Raw genomic sequence first — 22,627 nt, 5'->3', positions numbered from 1 at the left:
ATTGTTAGACAATTCAAACATTTACTTAATGGAAAAGAGATGTATGTTTTTGGACTATGCACGATGCTTCCTTCTTGGCAAAATGACCGAGCAGCACAGATTACTGCTCGATTTGAGATGGCGATCCTCCCACCCCGCTCTTGCCCGGTGCCCCGCGGCTCAGCATAATCGAATCCGCGCACTGACAGTTCTTTTCAATGACCAATATGAGCACACAAAGGTCATTGATCCCTTGTCTATTTCAAAAGTAATACATTTTTCCCTTACTAAATAATAACCGACAATGCCACTAGAATACCGCATGAGGAAGCACTTAAAATCCCCTCAACATTAGCTGAGGGTTGATGCGAGCATGGAGTACAAGGAGTGGAACATTAGCTAAACCAAAGAGGAAGAGAGAGGCCCAACTCGGTAGAAAATCTAGCTGTCTCCCTCCAAGCATGGAGTTTTTGTATGGAGGTCAATAGGGTACCACAGTATGAGCCATAATTACCATATAATCTGGCGGTCAAACAGGGAAATGGTTCCAATAATTTTTCCACCATTCATTTTTCCCATAGGGGATTTTAGAAACAAGTAAAATAAGTGCTGTGTTTTGTGTAGGCTTACCCTGGTGTGACGTTTTGATAATCGTGTAAATCTCTCTAGGACAAGGTTACTTTTATCAATATATTGGCCTGTATCCTACATTACTTTAAATGGACAATTCTGTGAACTGTTTAGTGCAAGTTTTAAATTGACACAATACCTGTTAGCAAAGGTGTCAGCTAGAGATGACGTGTAGGAGCTTGCAGGGATTTGTAGTTTTGCAAGATGTCTACATTAATGCTAATTAGAATTTTGGAATCTGAGACTAAATAGAGCCAAATGTATTGATAGAAGTGTCCTTGTCCAAGAGAGATTTACATGGTTAACAAAATGTCATGCCAGGGTAAGCCTACATGAAACATAGCCCTTATTTTAAAATGACTGGAACATTTCCGTTTGACCACTAAGATTTATGTGTATTATGACACCTCCACTGTGGGGCTCAATCAGACTGTTGAATTTGTTTTGTTTTTTAAGTTTTGTTTATTTGATTAAATACAAGTTTCATAATTCTTAAATTGTAACAAGTGTACTGATATAAGTAGGACACGTGAGAAAAAAACACTACATCGGAGTTGTCTCGAGATGGTTATGCATATTCATGGCATGAGGCTAGTAGCATAGCATCTCTCTCCATTGAATACAGGAAGTTGACGTCAACAACCCTCATCGAAAATATTTAAAAATTGATTACAATAATGAGATGTATCCACCAATCCAAAGAAAGGATAGGTGGGAGCTAGACAGACTACTGTGCCACTTTGTGGACAACGACTCCCATTTTTAGGGCGAAGAGACAAGATGGCGCCGACAGACATGGCAGCTCTGCTTCTAGCTCTTAAGCAACTTTGTACTATTTCGTTTTTTTGTCTGTTATTTCTTACATTGTTAGCCCAGAAAGTTTATGTTATTACATACAGCCAGAAATAACTTTTGGATATCAGAACGGCGGTAACTCACCAGCATTACGACCAGGAATACGACTTTCCCGAATTGGATCCTTTGTTCGTACCCCCCAGGGCAAGGTAACTTATCCCAGAGGCTGCTCCAAGACACCGCTGGCGGAGAAGAGGTAGTCGGAGTGGACTTCTAGTCCGACTCAGGAGGCATGCACACCATCCACCGCTTTCGAGTATATTACTTGCTAATGTTCAGTCTCTGAACAATAAAGTAGATGAGCTCAGGGCGAGGATCTCCTTCCAGAGAGCCATCAAGGACCGTAACATACTCTGTTTCATGGAATCATGGCTCTCTCCGGATATAATGTCCCCATCCATAAGGCCAGCTGGGTTCTGAGTACATCGCGCAGACAGGAATAAAGAACTCTCCAGGAAGAAGAAAGGCGGGGGTGTATGTTTCATGATTAACTACTCATGGTGTGATTCTGATAACATACATAAACTCAAGTCCTTGTGTTCACCCGACCTAGAATACTTCACAATCAAATGACGACCCTATTACCTCACAAAATAATGATCTTCGGTTATAGTCATAGCCATGTATATTCCCCCTCATGCCGATACCACGACAACCCTCAAAAAACTACACTGTACTTTATGCAAACTGTAAACCACATATCCTGAGTGTAGCTGGAGATTTTAACAAAGCAAATTTGAGGTAAACGCTACCGAAGTTCTACCAATACATAGACTGCAGTACTCGCGCTGGAAAGACATTGGACCACTGCTACTCAAGTTTTCAAAATGTCTACAAGTCCCTCCCCTGCCCTCCCTTTGGCAAATCTGATCACGACTTCATTTTGCTCCTCCCTCCTATATGCAGAAAATCAAACAGGAAGTACCCGTGCTAAGGTCTATTTAACGCTGGTCTGACCAATCGGAATCCATGCTTCAAGATTGTCAGGAAGTGTATGGGAGATGTTGTACCCACTGTAACTATTAAAACCTACCTAAACCAGAAACTGTGGATAGATGGCAGCATACACGCAACATTTCAAGCACAAACCACCACATTTAACCATGGCAAGGTGACTGGGAATATGGCCGAATACAAAGAGTGTAGTTATTCCCTGCATAATGCAATCAAACAGGCAAAAGTCAATAAAGAGACAAAATGGAGTCGTAACTCAACGGCTCAGACACAAGACGTATGTGGCAGGGTCTACAGACAATCACGGACTACAAAGGAAAAACCATCCACGTCGTGGACACTGACGTCTTCCTTCTGGACAAGCTAAACACCTTCTTCGCCTGCTTTGAGGATACACTGGGCCACTGACGCGGCCCGCTACCAAGGACTGTGGCCTCTCCTTCTCTGTGGCCGACATGAGTGAGACATTTAAGCGTGTTAACCCTCGCAAGGCTGCCGGCCCAGACGGCATCCTTAGATGTGTTCTCAGAACATGCGCAGACCAGCTGGCTGGAGTGTTTACAGCCATATTCAATCTCTCCCTATCCCAGTCTGCTGTCCCAACTTGCTTCAATATGTCTACCATTGTTCCTGTACCCAAGAAAGCAAAGATAAGTGAACTAAATGACTATCGCCCTGTAACACTCACTTCTGTCATCATGAAGTGCTTTGAGAGGCTAGTTAAGGATCATATCACCTTTACCTTACCTGACACCCTGGACCCACTTCAATTTGTTTACCGCCCCAATAGATCAACAGACGATGCAATCGCCATCGCACTACACACTGCCCTATCCCATCTGGACAAAAGGAATACCCATGTAAGAATGCTGTTCATTGACTATAGCTCAGCATTCAACACCATAGTACCCCCCAAGCTCATCATTAAGCTCGGGGCCCTGGGTCTGAACCTCGCCCTGTGCAACTGGGTCCTGGACTTCCTGACAGGCCACACCCCAGCTGGTGAAGGTAGGAAACAATACCTCCACTTTGCTGATTCTCAACACGGGGCCCCACAAGGGTGCATGCTCAGCCCCCTCCTGCACTTCCTGTTTACCCATGACTGCGTGGCCACGCACGCCTCCAACTCAATCATCAAGTTTGCAGACGACACAACAGTAGTAGGCCTGATTACCAACATTGACAAGACAGCCTACAAGGAGGAGGTGAGGGCCCTGGGAGAGTGGTACCAGGAAAATAACCTCTCACTCAACATCAACAAAACAAAGGAGCTGATCGTGGACTTCAAGAAACAGCAAAGGGAGCACGCCCCTATCCACATCAACGGGACCACAGTGGAGATGGTGAAATCAGATCATCCTGCCTGATACAGCAACTGCACCGCCCGCAACCGCAGGGCTCTCCAGAGGGTGGTGCAGTCTGCCCAACACAGCACTGGGGGCAAACTACCTGCCTTTCAGGACACCTACAGCACCCGATGTCACAGGAAGGCCAAAAAGATCATCAAGGACATCAACCACCCAAGCTACGGCCTGTTCACCCCACTATCATCCAGAAGGCTAGGTCAGTATAGGTGCATCAGACTGAAAAACAGCTTCTATCTCAAAGAGGAGCAGCATATCAATCCTTTAGTTTCAGATACTCTAGAAATACCAGAACAGGAGTTAATCAATCACAGTTGGTCTGGGATCTTTCAATGGGAGGTTTACTGCTCCAAATCTTCTGTAATGTAGTTTAGGTTCAAAATGGCCTCTAACAACCAAAAAAGCTCAACACGTGTGTTCAAAACCCATTCTCACATTTTCTACATTACATCTCTCAGTAATTTGTTATCTGGCTTTCTGCTATCCACTGACTCTGGTTGCAGACCAGAAGTAAAAATGTAACTTTGAGATCAAATTAGGCCCACCAGTGCAAACCTTCGTTGTGGCAACAGGAACATTTAATTAGCTTCTGGCAGTTTGATGTTGATTGACATCTCATTTCACCTCATTTCAAGAAGCATTTATTTTGACGTTAGGCGCCGCATTTTTCAAATCGAGGACGAGGAAGAGAGAATATTAACGTTGGTTGCGAGATACAGAAGAATAAGATACAGAAGAAGAAGAGATAATATTGCCACAGCTCCACGAGCTCTTCAAAGCGATTGGCGAAAGCATCATAGTTGAAGTAAGTTTTAAGGTTTAGCATCGGGTTTAGGCTTCCTGAACAATTTTTACGAAAGTTGATTCACTGTGTAAGTTAACGTTAGACCTTTGGCAGACAGTTAATGTTGATAAAACGTTTACTGGAGACAGGAGATCAAGTTGAGACATAGGACGAGGTGGATATTTGTATAATAAGGCAGTTTATTCACATGTAAAAATATCTTAGTAAATCGTGCAGCACGGGCCCTTCTGTCTGACTCGTATGGAGTCGTCGGAAAAGAGACCGCTCTACACAATTTGTACAGATTATATAGGCAACAAGCAAAGTAGGTTGATCTTGTAGTCTGGCCTTCCTGTTGGTCGATCTGGGTCGTGGGTAGTCCTGTCCGGGCCTGATGTCGACGTTCCATTGGCTCTTCACACAGTTCTTTGTCTTAGTCTCATCCTTAAGCAGAATGCATGTGCGTTTGTTTTCACAGGGGCCTATTCATGGGGGAGGGGAGTGTGTGTGGGTCTTTGGTTATTTATAAGGGTACAAAGTGTGGGGGTATAGTGGGGATGGGTGCATGTTGTGCCAAGTATAGCTTGTGTTGAGAAGTTGTAAAACAAGTTACCAGTATCTAATACAATTTCTTACATTAACCAGATAAGAGAGATCGGTTCCCAATTTAGCCCAACATTATGTTTACATCTGTGCTAGTACATACAGTGCAGTGTCGTAAGTTACAGTATACGAATGTTTAGCTAATGTGGGGTAACTAGTAGGCTACAGCTGTCAGTGTTCAGCAAGTTGACAATCAGCAATTTGAAATCCATTAACTCAGTTAGATTGTCATACTTGAACTCAAAACGAACAATTGTTATTATCAATATGTTAACATTACTCAAAAGATTACCACAGTTTGCAGATAGCCTGTTTGCTATCGTAAAGTTGTAAGAAATTGTAGCTAGCTAAATTACTTAATGCAGAGTAGGGCTAGCCATGATCTAACTAGTAATTTAGGCTGGTAGTTGATTTTAACGTACAGTTATGATAATGGGGATTTGTAATTGAGATTGGACTAAAATGTGGGTAATTGGATGCTTAGATGTAACCATAGACGGTCTTACTTTTGCATAGGGTCAATTAAACAGGAAAAGAAAGGCAGATATATCAGACTTCTGTTCCAAAAGGACCCAATGGTAAGCCTATTGACAGCAACTCATCAATGTTAGATGTCATAAATGAGGACCGGGAAAAGAAAGTGAAGGAAAACTGTACTTACATTAAAACAATTGCAGATGTGCTCCTACTATTTGCCACTCAAAATGTAGCGCAGAGGTCATCGAGAGTCTGATGACTCTCACAAGGGTCATTTTTTGACAATCTTAGAAGAAATAGCAACATATGACCCTCTCATAGAGAAAAGGATGAATGCATGTGGCAATGCTAAGTACACAAGCCACCAAATCCAGAACAAAGTTATTGAGGGCTTAGCTGAGATGGTACAAAGTAAAATAATAAGAGAAGTAAAAGAAAGTGGATTTTTTTGTGTAATTGCAGATTAAACCAAATATTTAAAGAAAAAAGAACAAATGGCTTTAGTTGTGAGGTACTATTACAACGGGGTCATCCACGGAAGCTCTTTACACTTTCAGTCAGCTGAAAGCTTAGATGCAGCAGGTCTCACAAGAATTATAGTTGATTGCCTTGAAAAACATGGTCTGGACTACATGGCATGCCGTAATCTGAGGGACAGTCTTCCAGCAGTTCTGAGAGTGCTACAGGTATTCACACTTGAAAATAGTGGTGATAGATCAGTGGAGGCAAGCGGCCTTCTTTCTCAGATAGATTTACATTTCATAGGGCTTTTGGTTACCTTTTGTAAAGTGCTTGGTGATGCCAAATGTCTTTCTGACATGCTCCAATCAAGCTCTCTTGACCTAGCAAGGGCTGTGGATCTAATATGTGCCCTAACACACACATTACAGGACTACAGAAGTGAGTGTTACTTTGGAGAACTATGGAAAGAGTTTGAAGAGATTGCAGAGCACTGCAAAATAAGTGTACAAACAGTGTGTAAAAAAACAGCCTAAAACAAGCTTAAGATTTCACGACTCATTGATGATGAGCACTGTAGGACAGAAAAATAGTGACCATAGTGATGGTGAGAGCTTCCAAAGAGCTATCTTTTATCAGGTGCTTGACAGTCTCACAGCTGAGCTGCAGAGGTGTTTTTCAAAGAAGAATTGCAAGATAATGCAAGGGGTCCAGTCTCTCAACCCAAAGAATACAACGTTCTTGATTGAGGAGCCTCTGTTTGCCTTTGCTCATACCTTTGAGTCAGATTTAGAGGACCTCAACATGAGGTTCATCAAACCAAGCGGCTTCTTGTTAGGAGAGAGAAAAGTGGAATGTACAGACCGTCTACTCTCCTTGACTTTGTTGTGTTTCTAGAACCTTATAAAGAGATCTTCCATGAGCTATTTCGACTTTGTAAGATTTCTGTTACACCAGTCAGCAGTGCTTCTTGCGAGAGAAGCTTCTCAGCTTTAAAACGAATTAAAACCCACTTTAGGACAACAATGGTTGATGACAGGTTAAGTCACCTGGGAATTCTCAGTGTTGAGTCAAGGAAGGCACGCTCCCTTAACATGGATGAGTTTGTGAAACATTTAGCCAGTTCTCACCAGAACCACAGAATTATGCTGTTTTAAATCTACCTAGGATATTTCGGTCCCTCTGGTCATGATTAAAACCTGCACTGTGTACTAGCTAGTACACTGACATTCTAAAATGATAAATTCAAAGGGTATCATGTCACAGAGATTTAATTTGGTCTTTATTAGGCCAATTCCAAAACTCTTCTTTGCTATTAGTTAACATAATATATATGAGCATAAATATAATACTGTAAGTTTGTAATATTGCTGGGCACCAAAATTATTTTTAAAGTCCATTTCTGCTTGATATCTGGTATGTCAAATTGCAGTAAGTTTACCTTTTTGTAAATAAACAATGCAATTTATGTAACACACAAATGCTAGCTTATCTCCTTGGTGCTTGAGCTTTATTTTCTGAAAATATTTTGGATGTTCAACACTTATAGACCCAGATTATATATTCATGAAAACAGAGTGACCCAAGTCTCTCCTGTGTGTGAGAGAAAGAAATTGAGCTGCAGGTAGAGACACTGACTATTCATAGTATGTTAAAGAATTCTAGAGAAGTAACCCTTTTGGACCACACTATCTGTCACATTGAAAAACTCCGGGTTAAGTGAATTATCACTTCTACCTCTAATCAGTAATCATAGGATTCATTCATGCTCCTTAGATGCCAGGTTAGGGTTACACACACATTTTCTGTCATGGTCTATGGACCCCCTGAAGTAGCCTTGGTCACCCCCTGGCCACCCCATGTATAAAACTTTAGTTCTGCCACTGAACAGGACCAAATGTTGATCTACATAAGTAGTTTAAAAGAACGTCACATAAAATAGGTTTCCATCCAATTGCCGACAGATTTTTATGTGAATATTCTAAAAGCATTTTTCCACCAGAGATGTTTCCATCAATTTTACTTTATGAAAGGCTGTGCGTGTTGAGTAGTGCACATAAAACTAGCTGTTGCGGTTAAATTTCCATGTACCTAATACAAAATCCAATTTAAATGGGTTTCCATCGCATTTTCAACTCTACTGATCGTTTTATCACAATTTTTGTGGGGGTTATACAGCGAATGTGACCACTCAGTGCGGGTATAGCCTACTGCATGATGCGATTATTATGGACAAAAGAGCAAGACTATTTTTATTTGTCAAACGGCAGCCAAGCATCTATCATCATGTCACCAGAATAAGATCCTCTGTATTTATTGGAAAGGATCGTCAAGCTCATGACCGTGCACTTTCGCCACCCTGTGAAGTTGATCATAATTTATTTAATCTAGCCTAATAAACTGCATGTTTTCCCAAATCGAAGTGGGAGTACCACACAACACATAATCGCGTGACTCCAAATTGACTTTGATATGATGGTTATTATGTCAACTCTTTCGCATAAAGGCGTTTCCACCGCCATTTCCCGCATAATTAATTTTACCAACCCAAATGACACCAATTTGTCTAGCATATTTAGTTTTGTRGACATTTCAACTGTCTTGAAATGTTTTGTCCAACATTTAGCCTACTCTACTGCATAAAAAAGTTGGATGGAAACCTGTCTAGTGTCGCAAAGACAGAATGATCATCTACTCATTATCAATCATAAAACATTTAAGATGAGGCTACTTAAATTGTTATCAAGATTGTTCTCCCTAGTCTAGACACCTGTCCAGATACAGTATACACTACATCACCAAAGGCATGTGGTCACCCCTTCAAATTAGTGGATTTGGCTATTTCAACCACACCCGTTGCTGATGTGTATAAAATCGAGCACACCACCATGCAATCTCCATAGACAAACATTGGCGGTATAATGGCATTACTGAAGAGTTCAGTGACTTTCAACGTGGAACTGTCATAGGATGCCACTTTTCCAACAAGTCAGTTTGTCAAATTTCTGCCCTGCTAGAGCTGCCCCGGTCAACTGTAATTGCTTTTATTCTGAATTGGAAACATCCAGGAGCAACAACGGCTCATTGCGAAGTGGTAGGCCACACAAGCTCACAGAACGGGATCGCCGATGCGCGTAGATCATAAAAATTGTATGTCCTTGGTTGCAACACTCACTATCGAGTTCCAAACTGCCTCTGGAAGCAACGTCAGCACAAGGGAGCTTCATGAAATGGGTTTCCATGGCTGAGCAGCTGCACATAAGCCTAAGATCACCATGTGCAATGCCAAGCGTCGGCTGGAGTGGTATAAAGTTTGCTGCCGTTGGACTCTGGAGTAGTGGAAACTCTGCTGGAGGAGGAATAATGGTCTGGGGATGTTTCTCATGGTTCAGCCTAGGCCCCTTAGTTCCAGTGAAGGGAAATTTTAACTATACAGCATACAATGGCATTCTTGACGATTCTGTGCTTCCAACTTTGTGGCAACAGTTTGTGGAAGGCCCTTTCCTGTTTCAGCATGACAATACCCCCGTGCAAGGTCCATACAGAAAAGGTTTGTCGAGATCGGTGTGGAAGAACTTGACTGGCCTGCACAAAGCCCTGACCTCAACCCCATCAAACACCTTTGGGATGAATTGGAACGCTGACTGTGAGCCAGGTCTAACTGCCCAACATCACTAATGCTCTTGTGGCTGAATGGAAGCAAGTCCCTCCAGCAATATTCCAACATCTAGTGCAAAGCCTCCCCAGAAGAGTGGAGGCTGCTATTGCAGCAAATGGGGGACCAACTCCATTTTAATGCCCATGGTTTTGAAATTAGATGTTCAACGAGCAGGTGTCCACATACTTTTGGTCATGTAGTGTACTTTAAACTGTATGTCTACGTCTCATATATACATTAAAATGTAATATTCTGCCACAACAAATTTATCCCAATCTAATCCAAGTTGTAAAGCTGTGGAAATAAATTCTCGTTAGTTTGTTTATAAGGCCTACTCTGTTTAAGACAGTGAATGAGGTGCAGCAGAGGCAGGATCAGATGGGATCCCTCCCACAGCCCTACCATCACCTCACAAGTTGTAGCGTAAGCTCCTCAAACATCCCGCCTTCAAACTTCCTCGCGTAACCAACGTCAGTGCAACTCAGTTGGGAGGGAGGAAGTTGAAGTGGTATGACCCATGTGTAGACAGAGGATGACTCAGCACATGGAGAGCAGCCTCTTGAAGCACCTGCACCACTTGTACACAAATGCTGCTGGTGACAACTACAGCTGGTATACACTTTCAACAATGATCTGAGGGAATTTACAAATTAGAGCAAATATTGGACTATATTCCCTCTCACATATGCTGTGGCTATTACATGACTATTTCTGATTTGTAACATTCTGCTTGGTTTGATACATTTAATTATATAAGACTGTACTTACAGGGTAACTGTAAAATGCTACCATGGGTAACAATGCCCCCTATTGGAATTAAAACCATTGGCTGCTGAGACCTCAGTTTCCTGGGGTTTAAAATGCCCTAGGGTGCAGACAGAGCATCAAAAAGCATCTGTGATGTGCAATTATGCATGCAGTATGTACTTTCTATAATTCCATATGGACATTGCGATAAGGTTATCTGTGACAGGAATAGTGTAGGCCAGCAGGAGGTTTGTGAGGTTAGACCTTTACTGAATTTACAAATGCGATGTGCCGACATCTCAGACAGCTACTGTCGCTAGTCTCTGGCACTTTAAATTAATGACCACTAGCTAAGCTAAACAATTTGACCAGTTAAATACTGTTGTTTCAGCTCAAAGCATTTCTCACAATTACAGGACAATGACAATAGCCAAGTGGCCACAGAGATAAGGACAATTCATAGTGAAAATAGATCAATCTGTAAAATGCATTGCATGTAATCTGTTCAATGCAGTATTTACATTCCCCATCTTAATGGTCAACCTGTATTAAACTAAACGTCCTCGTCAGACTCATCCATCACCAGCTGGCAGACCTGAAATGTAACACAGCACAGATAGGGAGAGTGAAAACAAACCCCCAGTGCAGTGTTTCAAACCTGGTCACCCAGACTCTGAGACAGGCCGGCTACAACAACATGGGCTTGGGTGACCTGGTCATTAGTGGCTGACTGCAGCTTAGTAGTCTTGATTGATATCCTTGTGGTACACTCCTTTTCTTCCCGTGCTACTGGGGACGTGTAAACCCTGACCATGGCTGCTGTAAATATGCATGTGTTTATTTACTCAATACTTACGTCACCAGCAATTTCCATCCAACTCTCCTCAAGACCACCCAATATATTCCATGTGAACACAAGTGAAAATCAACAGATTGCATTTGATGATTTTTGTAGCTTTCATTGATATTTTGAACCATAAGTCTCAAAACAATCTCTTTATTATTCAACACCAATGGTATTGTAAAACAAAACAAAAATCCTGTGCAAACTGAATTGATCTAAGTACACCCTTCAATATAAATATGGCCTATATGCTTTCATAAACTAACCCCTTTACAGCAGTGATATCACAGCTTCTGAAAACGAAGCCCAGTGTGTTTGTCGAGATTCCAAATTAAATGATCTGCATCCCATCACTTGCCACCATTGAGCTGAAAAGACAGCAGACATTTTTACCCTACTGTAGCTCTGAGCCCTGTGTGGATTCAGCTGATGTGGGCTGGAGTGTCTCTCCAGTGATAAGACAATAAATATTGCACCATTGCAGCTTTGATAAATGCTGCCTGTTCTGCAATAGAAGGCAGAACAAAGGATACAAAGAAACTAAAGTAAAAAAAGAAGCGGTGACAATCAAAATAAGTATGACAGGTGTCTGTCTACACTGAGGAGTACACAGAGGGTAAGCAGAGGCATACACCATTCCTCCACACAATAAATAAGCATTCACTAATCATGCACCCAAACAGAGCTGCTAGTACACAAACAAATTAAATTGCATCAGGATAATGTGACAGGAAAGGAAGTGAAACTCCACTCAAGTACAGAGAATCTATACATATGAGCTAATACAGTATGTACTCTAAACAGTAACGGTTTCACTATCATCCTCGAACCTGCTCTTGTCTATTCACATTGATTCAATGCTGTGCACTAATTGGAAAAGACAGTAATTTAGGGACTTTCTTTAAAAATGTGTTTTTGATTGACTAATTAGGGGACGTTATGAGGCAGCTGCCATTCGAACCTTACAGGAAGCTTTAACGAAACCTGTGTGACTGGATAAAGTATGCATGGGGAGCTCTCAAACCTCAGTCAAGGATAGTTACACTTAGTACCTAGTTCATATTTCCAGCAACATAAAAAAAGGCAGATTGACATCATTAAAAATAAGACAATCATGGCTAACTCAAGTATGCAAACTCAACATGCAAGATCTCCCATACCAGAGTCCCTTCCCAGTGCTGTTTCTCTGTTCATTGGACTCATTCAAAATCCAACTCAGTTTTAGAGTTTTTCGTCATGACCAGCTAACAAATGAAGGCCTGAACATAAAAGTGCAGGCATAGGGACTCCAGCTAGGGAAATGAGCTGGTTTTGGCGTGAAAGTTGAAGTCTAGAGGGTGATAGGCAGTGAGGGGGATCCCAGACCCTCCTCTAACCACTCAACAGTAGAGGGGGTGCAGCGCTGCGTGGTACAGCTGTGGATACGTCGGAGTCGCAGCAAGTAGAGCAGGATGGAGAGGAAGACAACCAGGAAGCAGGCCAGAAACAAGTAGTGGTTGTTGACAAAGGAGAAGCTGTGACGCCAGTGGGCGTGGACTCCTTTGAGGGTCTCCTGCTGAATATCCCTTGGAAAGGAATGTAAAATAGTGTGGTTTTCTCCATATCCTAATCAGCAAAAATATATTGGCTTATCACAGTGTTAAAGCATGATGAAGTGTGACACAGCAAGTGTTCTCTTACCTTAAAGGTAGAAAGCGAGTTCTGTAAAGGATGGCTCCAAGAGTCCATTGCACCTCTTTATCATAAACTAAGAGGGCAGTCCTCAGGTTTTTGTAGTCTATAGGGAAGGAGAAGCCTGAGTGGAATACCTCATACATCCAGGCTGATTTAAAACACTGGTACCTGCACACAAGACAAATGTTTACATGACAACTCTTTACTATTACTGGACTCAAGTCTTACTAAAGAGCCAGAGCTGGGACTTACTTGAGCCTGTGAACATCAGCGTGAGATGCATATAAGCCTGAGTCAAATCGCTCTTTCAGAGATCTCCACTGGGTGGCGCAGTAACCCTGGAGATGAAGCACAAAGTAGATTGTAAACACAGCCACCATCTTACTGCAATTAGCCTAAGCTATGGTGAAATACATGCATTTCCATGCAGTTAGGAGTGCCATCTACAATGAAGAAGTGCTGCGGTAAGGCCTCACCTTGGCAGCAACAGAATACTTTGAGGAGTTAAAATCACCGCCCATGCGCAACACATCCTCTGTGCAGTAGTAGAACTCAGAGAACCCATAGAACTGGCTGTTGGGGTAGTCGATGGGAGGCTGGTAGATGCCATTGAGGGAGGAGTGAGTCTCGTTGGTGCGGTTAAGGAAGGGCTGAAGCAGCTGTCTGCAGTGATCAAAATCCCCTGTGCCACGCAGGTGGAGTTTCTGTGTGGCTGGCCCCACCTCGTCCTGCAGGTCTGTAGGTAGACACGGGTCGAGCAGGGGGGACTCTGCCGTTTCACCTACATGCTGACCCAGGAGCCTGGACAAACCAACTAAAATGAGCTCTCCATAATGACAGCACTGAGCAATGTCAAACTAGTAAACTATCAGTATCATTAGCTATCATAGCATTTGTGTTAAAGGTTCTTACGTGTTTTTAGTGAGAGTGTTCCTGACAATGCTCTCCTCATATCTTTGTCGAGCAGCATTGCCTCCAAAGCCCAGGAAGGTGGACACATACACCCGGTAGACATGCTCTGTCCGGTGGGCATCGCAACCCAGGTTGAACTCCGCAAGTAAGTTCTTGGCCACTTCCTCCTATAAAAATCAAACATTCAATATCAGCCAGGAAATTACATTCTCTTTTTTCTAGGACTATGTCTACACTAATATCCAACATATTAATTGATAATAGAAAGACTACATGTATAACAACCATTTACTTAAAGAAACTTTGATCAAGATGACAGTTCTATTAAGTTCCGCATTTAGAAAACTGCAGGTGAATTACTTTCACTGGAAAGCAAAAACTACAAGAGTAAGAGCACATGCAAATTGTCATAGTAAATTATAAACCAAACATTTTTGTGAACTGGCAAAAATAATTGAGCAGGACTGAAAAGCTGATGGACTTGGACTGCTTTAGATGAATGCATTATTATCTGGTCATGGATGTTTTGCACGATGGCTCTTAAGCATTATCTGTGATCTTAAAAGTAGACTCAGCAAAATGACGTTGCCACGAGCAGCACCGCAGATATTGAAATGAGCGAGATGCAAAACTTTGCTCTCACACAGTAACCATGTTTCCATTTAACCTTTTTATGCAAGTACAGTACATGTCGGATAAAAAGAAAGAAAGTCATAACAGGCCTGATGGAAACAGAAGATTTGTCAGTAAACTTTCCATACGTCGACAAGATAAAATAAGCTAGACAATGTGGGATCTTTTTGTGTCGGAAAAATTATGCAAGAAATGTCGGCGTTAACACTTACACACAAATATTGATATTATAACCATCATATTGAAGTAAAGTCACCCAATAACATGTGTGGTCCTCCTACGACTCGTCGGGAAACCATACAATTTGTTAGGCTACAGATTAAACTTCACAGGGTGGTGAAAGTGCAAGGTGATGAGCTTGATGCCCCTTTCCAATAAATATTAAGGATCTTATTCAGGTGATATGATCTATTTTGTTCATAATAAATCTAATGTAGGTCCTACCCACACTGTATCTGCGAGCTGTTGTGGGCAAACACGCTATATAATGCAATTTTTTTTGAGAGAAAACCATTAGTAGAGTTAAATGCAATGGAAATCCATTTAACTAGTATTTATTTAACCGCAAAAGTGTGTTGTTTTTGTTTTATGTGCACTATGTCATCACACAGCCATTTATCCACAACAAGTCAATTTGATGGAATTTGGTGGGAAAATGCGATTTTAGAATATTTCCATGAAAATCTGTTGCCAATTGGATGGAAAGCTAGCTACAGACAATATCTGCGCATGGGTTCGCTTCATGCTGTTACAGCATGGTAGCCAGAGGATCAAAAACAGCGAAGAAGTTGATTCTTGCAATTTAACGCTCTTAGCTATTGCAGAAATTAACCCACTATGCGGTTTATTGTATGCCTCTACATCAAATTGCAGAGTCTACCTTTAGAGTTTGAACTAACACATTCTGCTATGAAGCAATGCTGCAGGCTTATCTTTAGAGCAGACCTCCAATAGTCCACTCTGAATGGAGAGGACTTCATCTCCAGAGGACAAACATGATGTTTACAGGTTTAACCAGGGAATGAGTGGTGGGGCTGAAGAGAAAATGGGTGAGTGACAAAACCCCAAAAAGAGAGCACAAAAAGGCTAAATTGTTGTTTATAATAACCTGTTGTGGAGAAGCAAAGCTTACAGTTTTGGGCACTTCATATGCTATCTGTGTGGAGACACCCCCCATGTCCAGAACACCAGCAGTCCTTTTCCTCACCAGCACCTCCTGCTGGTCACCTCCAGGTACCTGCACCTCTACTACTGCATCCCTCTCTATAGGAAGGATAGGGGAAGGAGCCACGGGTCCCATTGAAGAAAAGAATGGAAAACAAATAAAGTGGTGTCAGAGGTAAGTAAAATAAGGGAGTTAAAGTATTCCGTGTGAAGATATGCAGATCTCTTAAGGAAATGTATTTAGATACTTACCACTAGCCACATGATTAAACCTTCCAAGGACAAAGTTGATTCCAATCCATGCATACACACCTGTCCAAAAACAAGGACAATTTATATATTCCAGCATTTCCACTGTTGTGTTACACATTTTCAACACAGATGGTGACATCTCAGTGTTGAATGGCCAGTGTTTAGCTTGCCTGCTACTCTAAACAGGTTAGCTCACCTTCCTGCTTGCCAGAAATGACCTCCACATGGGAATCAGAAAAGAGGAAGTTGAAATGTACAGGGATATCAGTCCGTAGATCCTCCAGAAGTGCTTCCTGTTGACTGAAAAATAGTAAATAAGCCAATGTTAACATGGGAGGTCACATCGGTAATAAAAAATAAACACTTGCAAGTTTCCATCTCAAGATGAGAAATACTCAGTTGGGGTGTACCTGTCAGACAGCACCCTCATTCCAGCCGTGCACAGGATGTACAGAGGGGTCTCCTGGTGCTTGTGTTTGGGGATGTGCTGGGCAGCAAAGCTCAGCAGGGGGTGGATGTAATCACTGGCCTTCTCTGGTGTTTTTGCAAGCTCTGAGATGCCTACAAAAAAATATTAAGACATTGGATCCGTCTTTATTGGGTGGAATGGATAAGAGCTTTAAACTAAGCCAATGTCTTCTAAACTCGGCAAAAAAAGAAACGTCCTTTTTCAGGACCCTGTCTTTCAAAGATAATTTGTAAAAATCCAAATAACTTCACAGATCATCATTGTACAGGGTATAAACACTGTTTCCCATGCTTGTTCAATGAACCATAAACAATTAAGGAACATGCACCTGTGGAACGGTTAACTTCTTGAAGGCCGGTGGGAGTATTCGGTAATTCGGATGACTGACGTGACCAAAGTAAACTGCCTGTTACTCAGGCCCAGAAGCTAGGATATGCATATAATTGGTAGTATTGGATAGAAAACAATCTGAAATTACTAAAACTGTTCAAATAATGTCTGAGTATAACAGAACTAATATGGCAGGCAAAAACCAGAGGAGAATCCATCCTGAGGGTCTCCCGGGTGGCGCAGTGGTCTAGGGCACTGCATAGCAGTGCTAGGTGTGCCACCAGACACTCTGGGTTCGCGCCCAGGCTCTGTCGCAGCCGGCCACGACCGGGAGGTCCGTGGGGCGACGCACAATTGTCCTAGCGTCGTCCGGGTTAGGGAGGGTTTGGCCAGTAGGGATATCCTTGTCTCATCGCGCACTAGCGACTCCTGTGGCGGCCCGGGCTAACCAGGTCGCCAGGTGCACGGTGTTTCCTTCGACACATTGGTGCGGCTGGCTTCCGGGTTGGATGCGCGCTGTGTTAAGAAGCAGTGCGGCTTGGTTGGGTTGTGTTTCGGAGGACGCATGGCTTTCGACCTTTGTCTCTCCCGAGCCCGTACGGGAGTTGTAGCGATGAGACAAGTTAGTAACTACTAACAATTGGATACCACGAAATTGGGGAGAAAAGGAGGTAAAATTCTACAAAAAACTTTAAAAAATGAGAATCCATCCTGATTTTTTTTGGGGGGGGGTCTGCCCATCCAAATCCTTGTTTATTGGAAAATCAAAGGAATACCTCCCAGAATGCAGTTCCTAGGGCTTCCACTAGATGTCAAGTCTTTATAAAGAGTTTCAGGCTTTTTAAAATATTTTTTATAAATGAGCTAGAATTTGTAGTTTTTCTAGGTGGCTCCCATTTTAACTGTAGTATTGTGGCGTGCGTGGATAAGGGCGTGCACTTCGTTATTTATCTCCGGTAATGAACATACTATTCTCCATCTTAAATTTTACCGTTTATTTATATATTAGGGTACCCGTGGATGGATTAGAAAAAGTTTATTAGTAACTTTTGGGATTAATTTGTATGCATTTTGAACGAGGGAAACAGGTGGATTACTGAATCAAGCGTGCCAACTAAACTGACTTTGGGATATAAAGGACTTTATCGAACAAAACGACCATTTGATGTGTAGCTGGGACCCTTGGGATTGCAAACAGAGGAAGATCTTCAAAGGTAAGTGATTTATTTTGTCGCTATTTCTGACTTTCGTGACACCTCTGCTTGTTTGGAAAATGTTTAATGCTTTTGTAAGCAGGGCACTGTCCTCATACTCGCATGGTATGCTTTCGTCGTAAAGCCTTCTTGAAATCTGACAAAGCGGCTGGATTAACAAGCAGTTAAGCTTTTAAACGATGTACAACACTTGTATTTTCATGAATGTTTAATATTACGATATTGTATTTGGCGCGCTCCGATTTCACCGGATGTTGTCGAATTTGATCCCGTTAACCACTTAGTGTTTTAACAGGATTTCTGCGCTAACAGCTGACAGACGGTAGGCAATTAAGGTCACAGTTATAAAAACTTAGGACACTAAAGAGGCCTTTCTACTGACTCTGGAAAAACAGCAAAAGAAAGATTTTTTTTTTACCGTTATTTTACCAGGTAAGTTGACTGAGAACACGTTCTCATTTGCAGCAACGACCTGGGGAATAGTTACAGGGGAGAGGAGGGGGATGAATGAGCCAATTGTAAACTGGGGATTATTAGGTGACCGTGATGGTTGAGGGCCAGATTGGGAATTTAGCCAGGACACCGGGGTTAACACCCCTACTCTTACGATAAGTGCCATGGGATCTTTAATGACCTCAGAGAGTCAGGACACCCGTTTAACGTCCCATCCGAAAGACGGCACCCTACACAGAGCAGTGTCCCCAATCACTGCCCTGGGGCATTGGGATCTTTGTTTAGACCAGAGGAAAGAGTGCCTCCTACTGGCCCTCCAACACCACTTCCCAGGGTCCCTGCTCATCTGCGTGAACGTGCCTTAGGCATGCTGCAAGGAGGCATAAGGACTGCAGATGTGGCCAGGGCAATAAATTGCAATGTCTGTACTGTGAGACGCCTAAGACAGCACTACAGGGAGACAGGACGGACAGCTGATCGTCCTCGCAGTGGCAGACCATGTGTAACACCTGCTCAGGATCGGTACATCCGAACATCACACCTGCGGGACAGGTACAGGATGGCAACAACAACAGCCCGAGTTAGACCAGGAACTCACAATCCCTCAATCAGTGCTCAGACTGTCCGCAATAGGCTGAGAGGCTGGACTGAGGGCTTGTGTGCATGTTGTAAGGCAGGTCCTCACCAAACATCACCGGCAACAACGTCACCTATGGGCACAAACCCACCGTCGCTGGACCAGACAGGACTGGCAGAAAGTGCTCTTCACTGACAAGTCACGGTTTTGTCTCACTAGGGGTGATGGTCGGATTCGCGTTTATTGTCAAAGGAATGAGCATTACACCGAGGCCTGTACTCTGGAACGGGATCGATTTGGAGGAGGAGGGTCCGACATGGTCTGGGGCAGTGTGTCACAGCATCATCGGACTGAGCTTGTTGTCATTGCAGGCAATCTCAACGCTGTGCGTTACAGGGAAGACATCCTCCTCCCTCATGTGGTACCCTTCCTGCAGGCTCATCCTGACATGACCCTCCATGACAATTCCACCAGCCATACTGCTCGTTCTGTGCGTGAAATCCTGCAAGACAGGAATGTCAGTGTTCTGCCATGGCCAGCGAAGAGCCCGGATCTCAATCCCATTGACCACGTCTAGGACCTGTTGGATCGGAGGGTGAGGGCTAGGGCCATTCCCCCCAGAAATGTCCAGGAACTTGCAGGTGCCTTGTTGGAAGAGTGGGGTAACATCTCACAGCAAGAACTGGCAAATATGGTGCAGTCCATGAGGAGGAGATGCACTACAGTGCTTAATGCAGCTGGTGTTACTTTTGATTTTGACCCCGACCCCCCCTTTGTTCAGGGACACATTATTCAATTTCTGTTAGTCACATGTCTGTGGAACTTGTTCAGTTTATGTCTCAGTTGATGAATCTTGTTATGTTCATACAAATATTTACACCTAAGTTTGCTGAAAATAAACGCAGTTGACAGTGAGATAACGTTTCTTTTTTTTGCTGAGTTTACATTATGAAACCAGAGTGTAAATGTATACATGTGGCTCTTCCCAGCAGCACACCAGTCATCAGCAACCAGGTATGTCTCACCTGGCTTGATCTTCATGACCACTGGTTTCCTGTGCTGGTCTCTCATCTGTCGTATGTCAAGCAGATCATGGGGATTACCATTGTGCTGGGGCCAACAATACACAAACACCCTGGAGCCACTGCTACCGCAGTCTACCACCAAACCATAGTTCAGGTTGGGATTGCTGGTGTCGGTGGCCTCCACATCTGTGACTCTCGCCAAGTGTCTGGTGATCAGAGGTGAATGAAAAGATGACAATTTTAAGCCAAATTCAGCTAACCATTTTCTTCCTTGTCTTTTCAGGAATACGTAAGGATATCTTCTAATGTGCAGCTACTAGTGACTCACCTATGGAAGTAGTTGTCCTTTCTGATCCAGCTGTCCTGGCCCTTTCCTGTTACCAACACCAGGTAAAGCAGTCCTAGCAATCCCACCAGCAGACCAAATAAGAGTAGCTGCCTGAATGAAGGTAGCAGTAGACGAGGAAGAACCAGGGGTGACAGGCTGAAGTGCCAGGAGGCTGGGAGGCACGAGAAGCTGATCCTGTAAGGACAAGTGAGACCTTAGTATGTATGGATAAATACACTTTGACTAGTCTATGCAATAGCGGCATGCACGCCGACCATGGAATAATAATTAAAGGGTAGAGCAAAATGTGACACATTTTGCCAAACACTTCCTTAGTCCTCTACTCAGTCGGTCGAGCCTACCTTCCCATGACGTGGACTGTCCTAGTTCACTGGATGAAAATCATTCAAAGGGGACACGAGTCTGGGGTGTTGGCTTCAGAGCCTCACCATTTCGCCATCTGCTCATTGTCTTGATAAAATAAAATAAACACGTTAGCTACAAGCTAAGCAGTAATTATTACTGATGGCATCGATACCAACGCGTGTCAATACCAATGGTGACATTTGGCCACTAGTGCATCCACCGGCACAACTGCCACGTAGTAACCGTACTGCATTGCATAATAATGTAATGATACTGGTCCGATTTTAACTAGTTAGCTTGCTAGCTGGTTTAGTTAGCCAAGACAATACGTTAGCTGGCTAGGTAGCGTTTCCTAGTCTATTGGGTAAACAATATAACTGTTAGCTAGCAAGCTTATTAAGCGGGCGAATGTTTGGATTCTGGCTAACGAAACAAACAGATCACTGGTTAACCAACGACGATAGCCGTGGTATTGCTAGGCTACCGTTAGCCCCTGTACTAGGAGTATGCTATGCCCACGGTCCATCTAAAACCAAACTTAAAATGTACTTACCGTTGCGTTTCGAACGACTTCGTTGGATAACATTTACATTAGCTCGTTTGCTGCTGAATATTGTTACTAATCCTATTGGGAGGATGCGCTAACAGCACCCTAACTAGCTAGTATTCAGTGCGCAAGTCAGGCAGATGTGACGTAGCTAATAAAAGGTGCGGTGCGAATGTTTTTAAATCATTGGCACTCCCTGGCGGCTTTCACTGGTATAGCATGCTTGCTCAGGGTTGGGAAACTGGCAGCATGCGGCCCCCCTTTTGAAGGTCCTCTGATCCTTTTTGGAGGGGGACTCAGGCGGTGTCTCTGCTTACTGTTGCGAGGGAAAATACACAAGGTGCAATTTCGAAATTTAGTTGTGCATCAGTTTTCTTGCTGCCCCTCATAAGTTTAGATTGGTGGCCCCCACCCCCAACAAAGTTGCCTATCCTTGCTCTAAGTAGTCAGACAGTGTCATTCTTAAAGCAAATCTGATTTGGGTAATTTAGCAAATTAACTGTGGCAGTCACCAAACTCAAAGTTGCCACAAATGAAGAAAAATGTGCAACTACACTGAAAACAAGGAAACAAAGAAAACTGGGTAACACTTGACACCCAGTGTCATAACAGCTGACATAACATGGTCTTAATACTGTCATGGCACATCTATTTAGACCTGTTGTGACAAATTGCATTATTTTATGGCTGGTAATGACACCTACATAGAGTCAAAACCCCAATACCTACCACACAAGGCCAAACATTCAATTACAGTATAGCCTACTTGTCAACAGTATGTTTATGTTATAAAATTCTGAAATTGACCATATTAAATCATTGTAATTGCGCACAACAAATGACAGACATGCACCTACCCCAATGCTGTTGCTTGAGGTGAATAAAGGAGCAGGACAAGACACCCTCTTTTTGACTGATGACTGACATAAGGGAATGTACGTGATAGGCCAATCTGGCTTATGATGTTCATAATGCTTATTGACAATGTCATAAAGTGTACTTTCTTGACATAATGACAAAGAAAATACAGGTTTAGATTTTTTTTGCACATTTATATAAAAAAGAAATATATATATCAGATTTACATAAGTATTCAGGCTCTTTACTCTGGACTTTGTTAAAGCATCTTTTGCAGGGATATAAGCCTCTAGTCTTCTCGGGTATGACGCTACAACCTTGGCACAACTGTATTTGGGGAGTTTCTCCCATTCTTCTCTGCAGATCCTCTCAAGCGCTGTCAGGTTGGATGGAGAGTGTCGCTGCACAGCTATTTTCAGGTCTCTCCAGAGATGTTCGATTGCGTTCAAGTCCAGGCTCTGGCTGGCCCAC

General features: G+C 42.9%; 1 protein-coding gene across 2 annotated transcripts; it reads right to left on the bottom strand.

The window, feature by feature from the left end:
• Positions 1-12,230: 12,230 nt before the first annotated feature.
• On the bottom strand, positions 12,231-21,432 carry LOC111974196 (ectonucleoside triphosphate diphosphohydrolase 4). Of its 2 annotated transcripts, none has more exons than XM_024001841.2 (13): positions 21,305-21,432; positions 20,748-20,856; positions 20,386-20,580; positions 20,058-20,263; positions 16,400-16,550; positions 16,186-16,289; positions 15,990-16,049; positions 15,682-15,836; positions 13,941-14,107; positions 13,505-13,829; positions 13,281-13,366; positions 13,035-13,196; positions 12,231-12,919 (listed from the first exon to the last, which is right to left on the bottom strand). In XM_024001841.2, exons 2-13 carry the CDS (start codon positions 20,753-20,755, stop codon positions 12,685-12,687), a joined length of 1,854 nt encoding a protein of 617 aa, XP_023857609.1. In that variant the 5' UTR covers positions 20,756-20,856; positions 21,305-21,432; the 3' UTR covers positions 12,231-12,684. The 2 variants fall into 2 exon arrangements, with proteins under 2 accessions (XP_023857609.1, XP_023857610.1); XM_024001842.2 differs by having other exon boundaries at positions 15,706-15,836.
• Positions 21,433-22,627: the final 1,195 nt, after the last annotated feature.

Source organism: Salvelinus sp. IW2-2015, linkage group LG15 (assembly GCF_002910315.2).
Source record: "Salvelinus sp. IW2-2015 linkage group LG15, ASM291031v2, whole genome shotgun sequence".
Lineage (NCBI taxonomy): Eukaryota > Metazoa > Chordata > Actinopteri > Salmoniformes > Salmonidae > Salvelinus > Salvelinus sp. IW2-2015.
Note: the sequence above shows the minus strand (reverse complement) of the source record. Positions and strands in the feature narration are given on the sequence as shown.

Coding starts and splice junctions, on each gene's coding strand:
- LOC111974196 (XM_024001841.2), bottom strand. Junction 20,264..20,385: donor AAGGACAACTACTTCCATAG/GTGAGTCACTAG, acceptor TCTGATCACCAG/ACACTTGGCGAGAGTCACAG. Junction 13,830..13,940: donor AACACTCTCACTAAAAACAC/GTAAGAACCTTT, acceptor TGGTTTGTCCAG/GCTCCTGGGTCAGCATGTAG.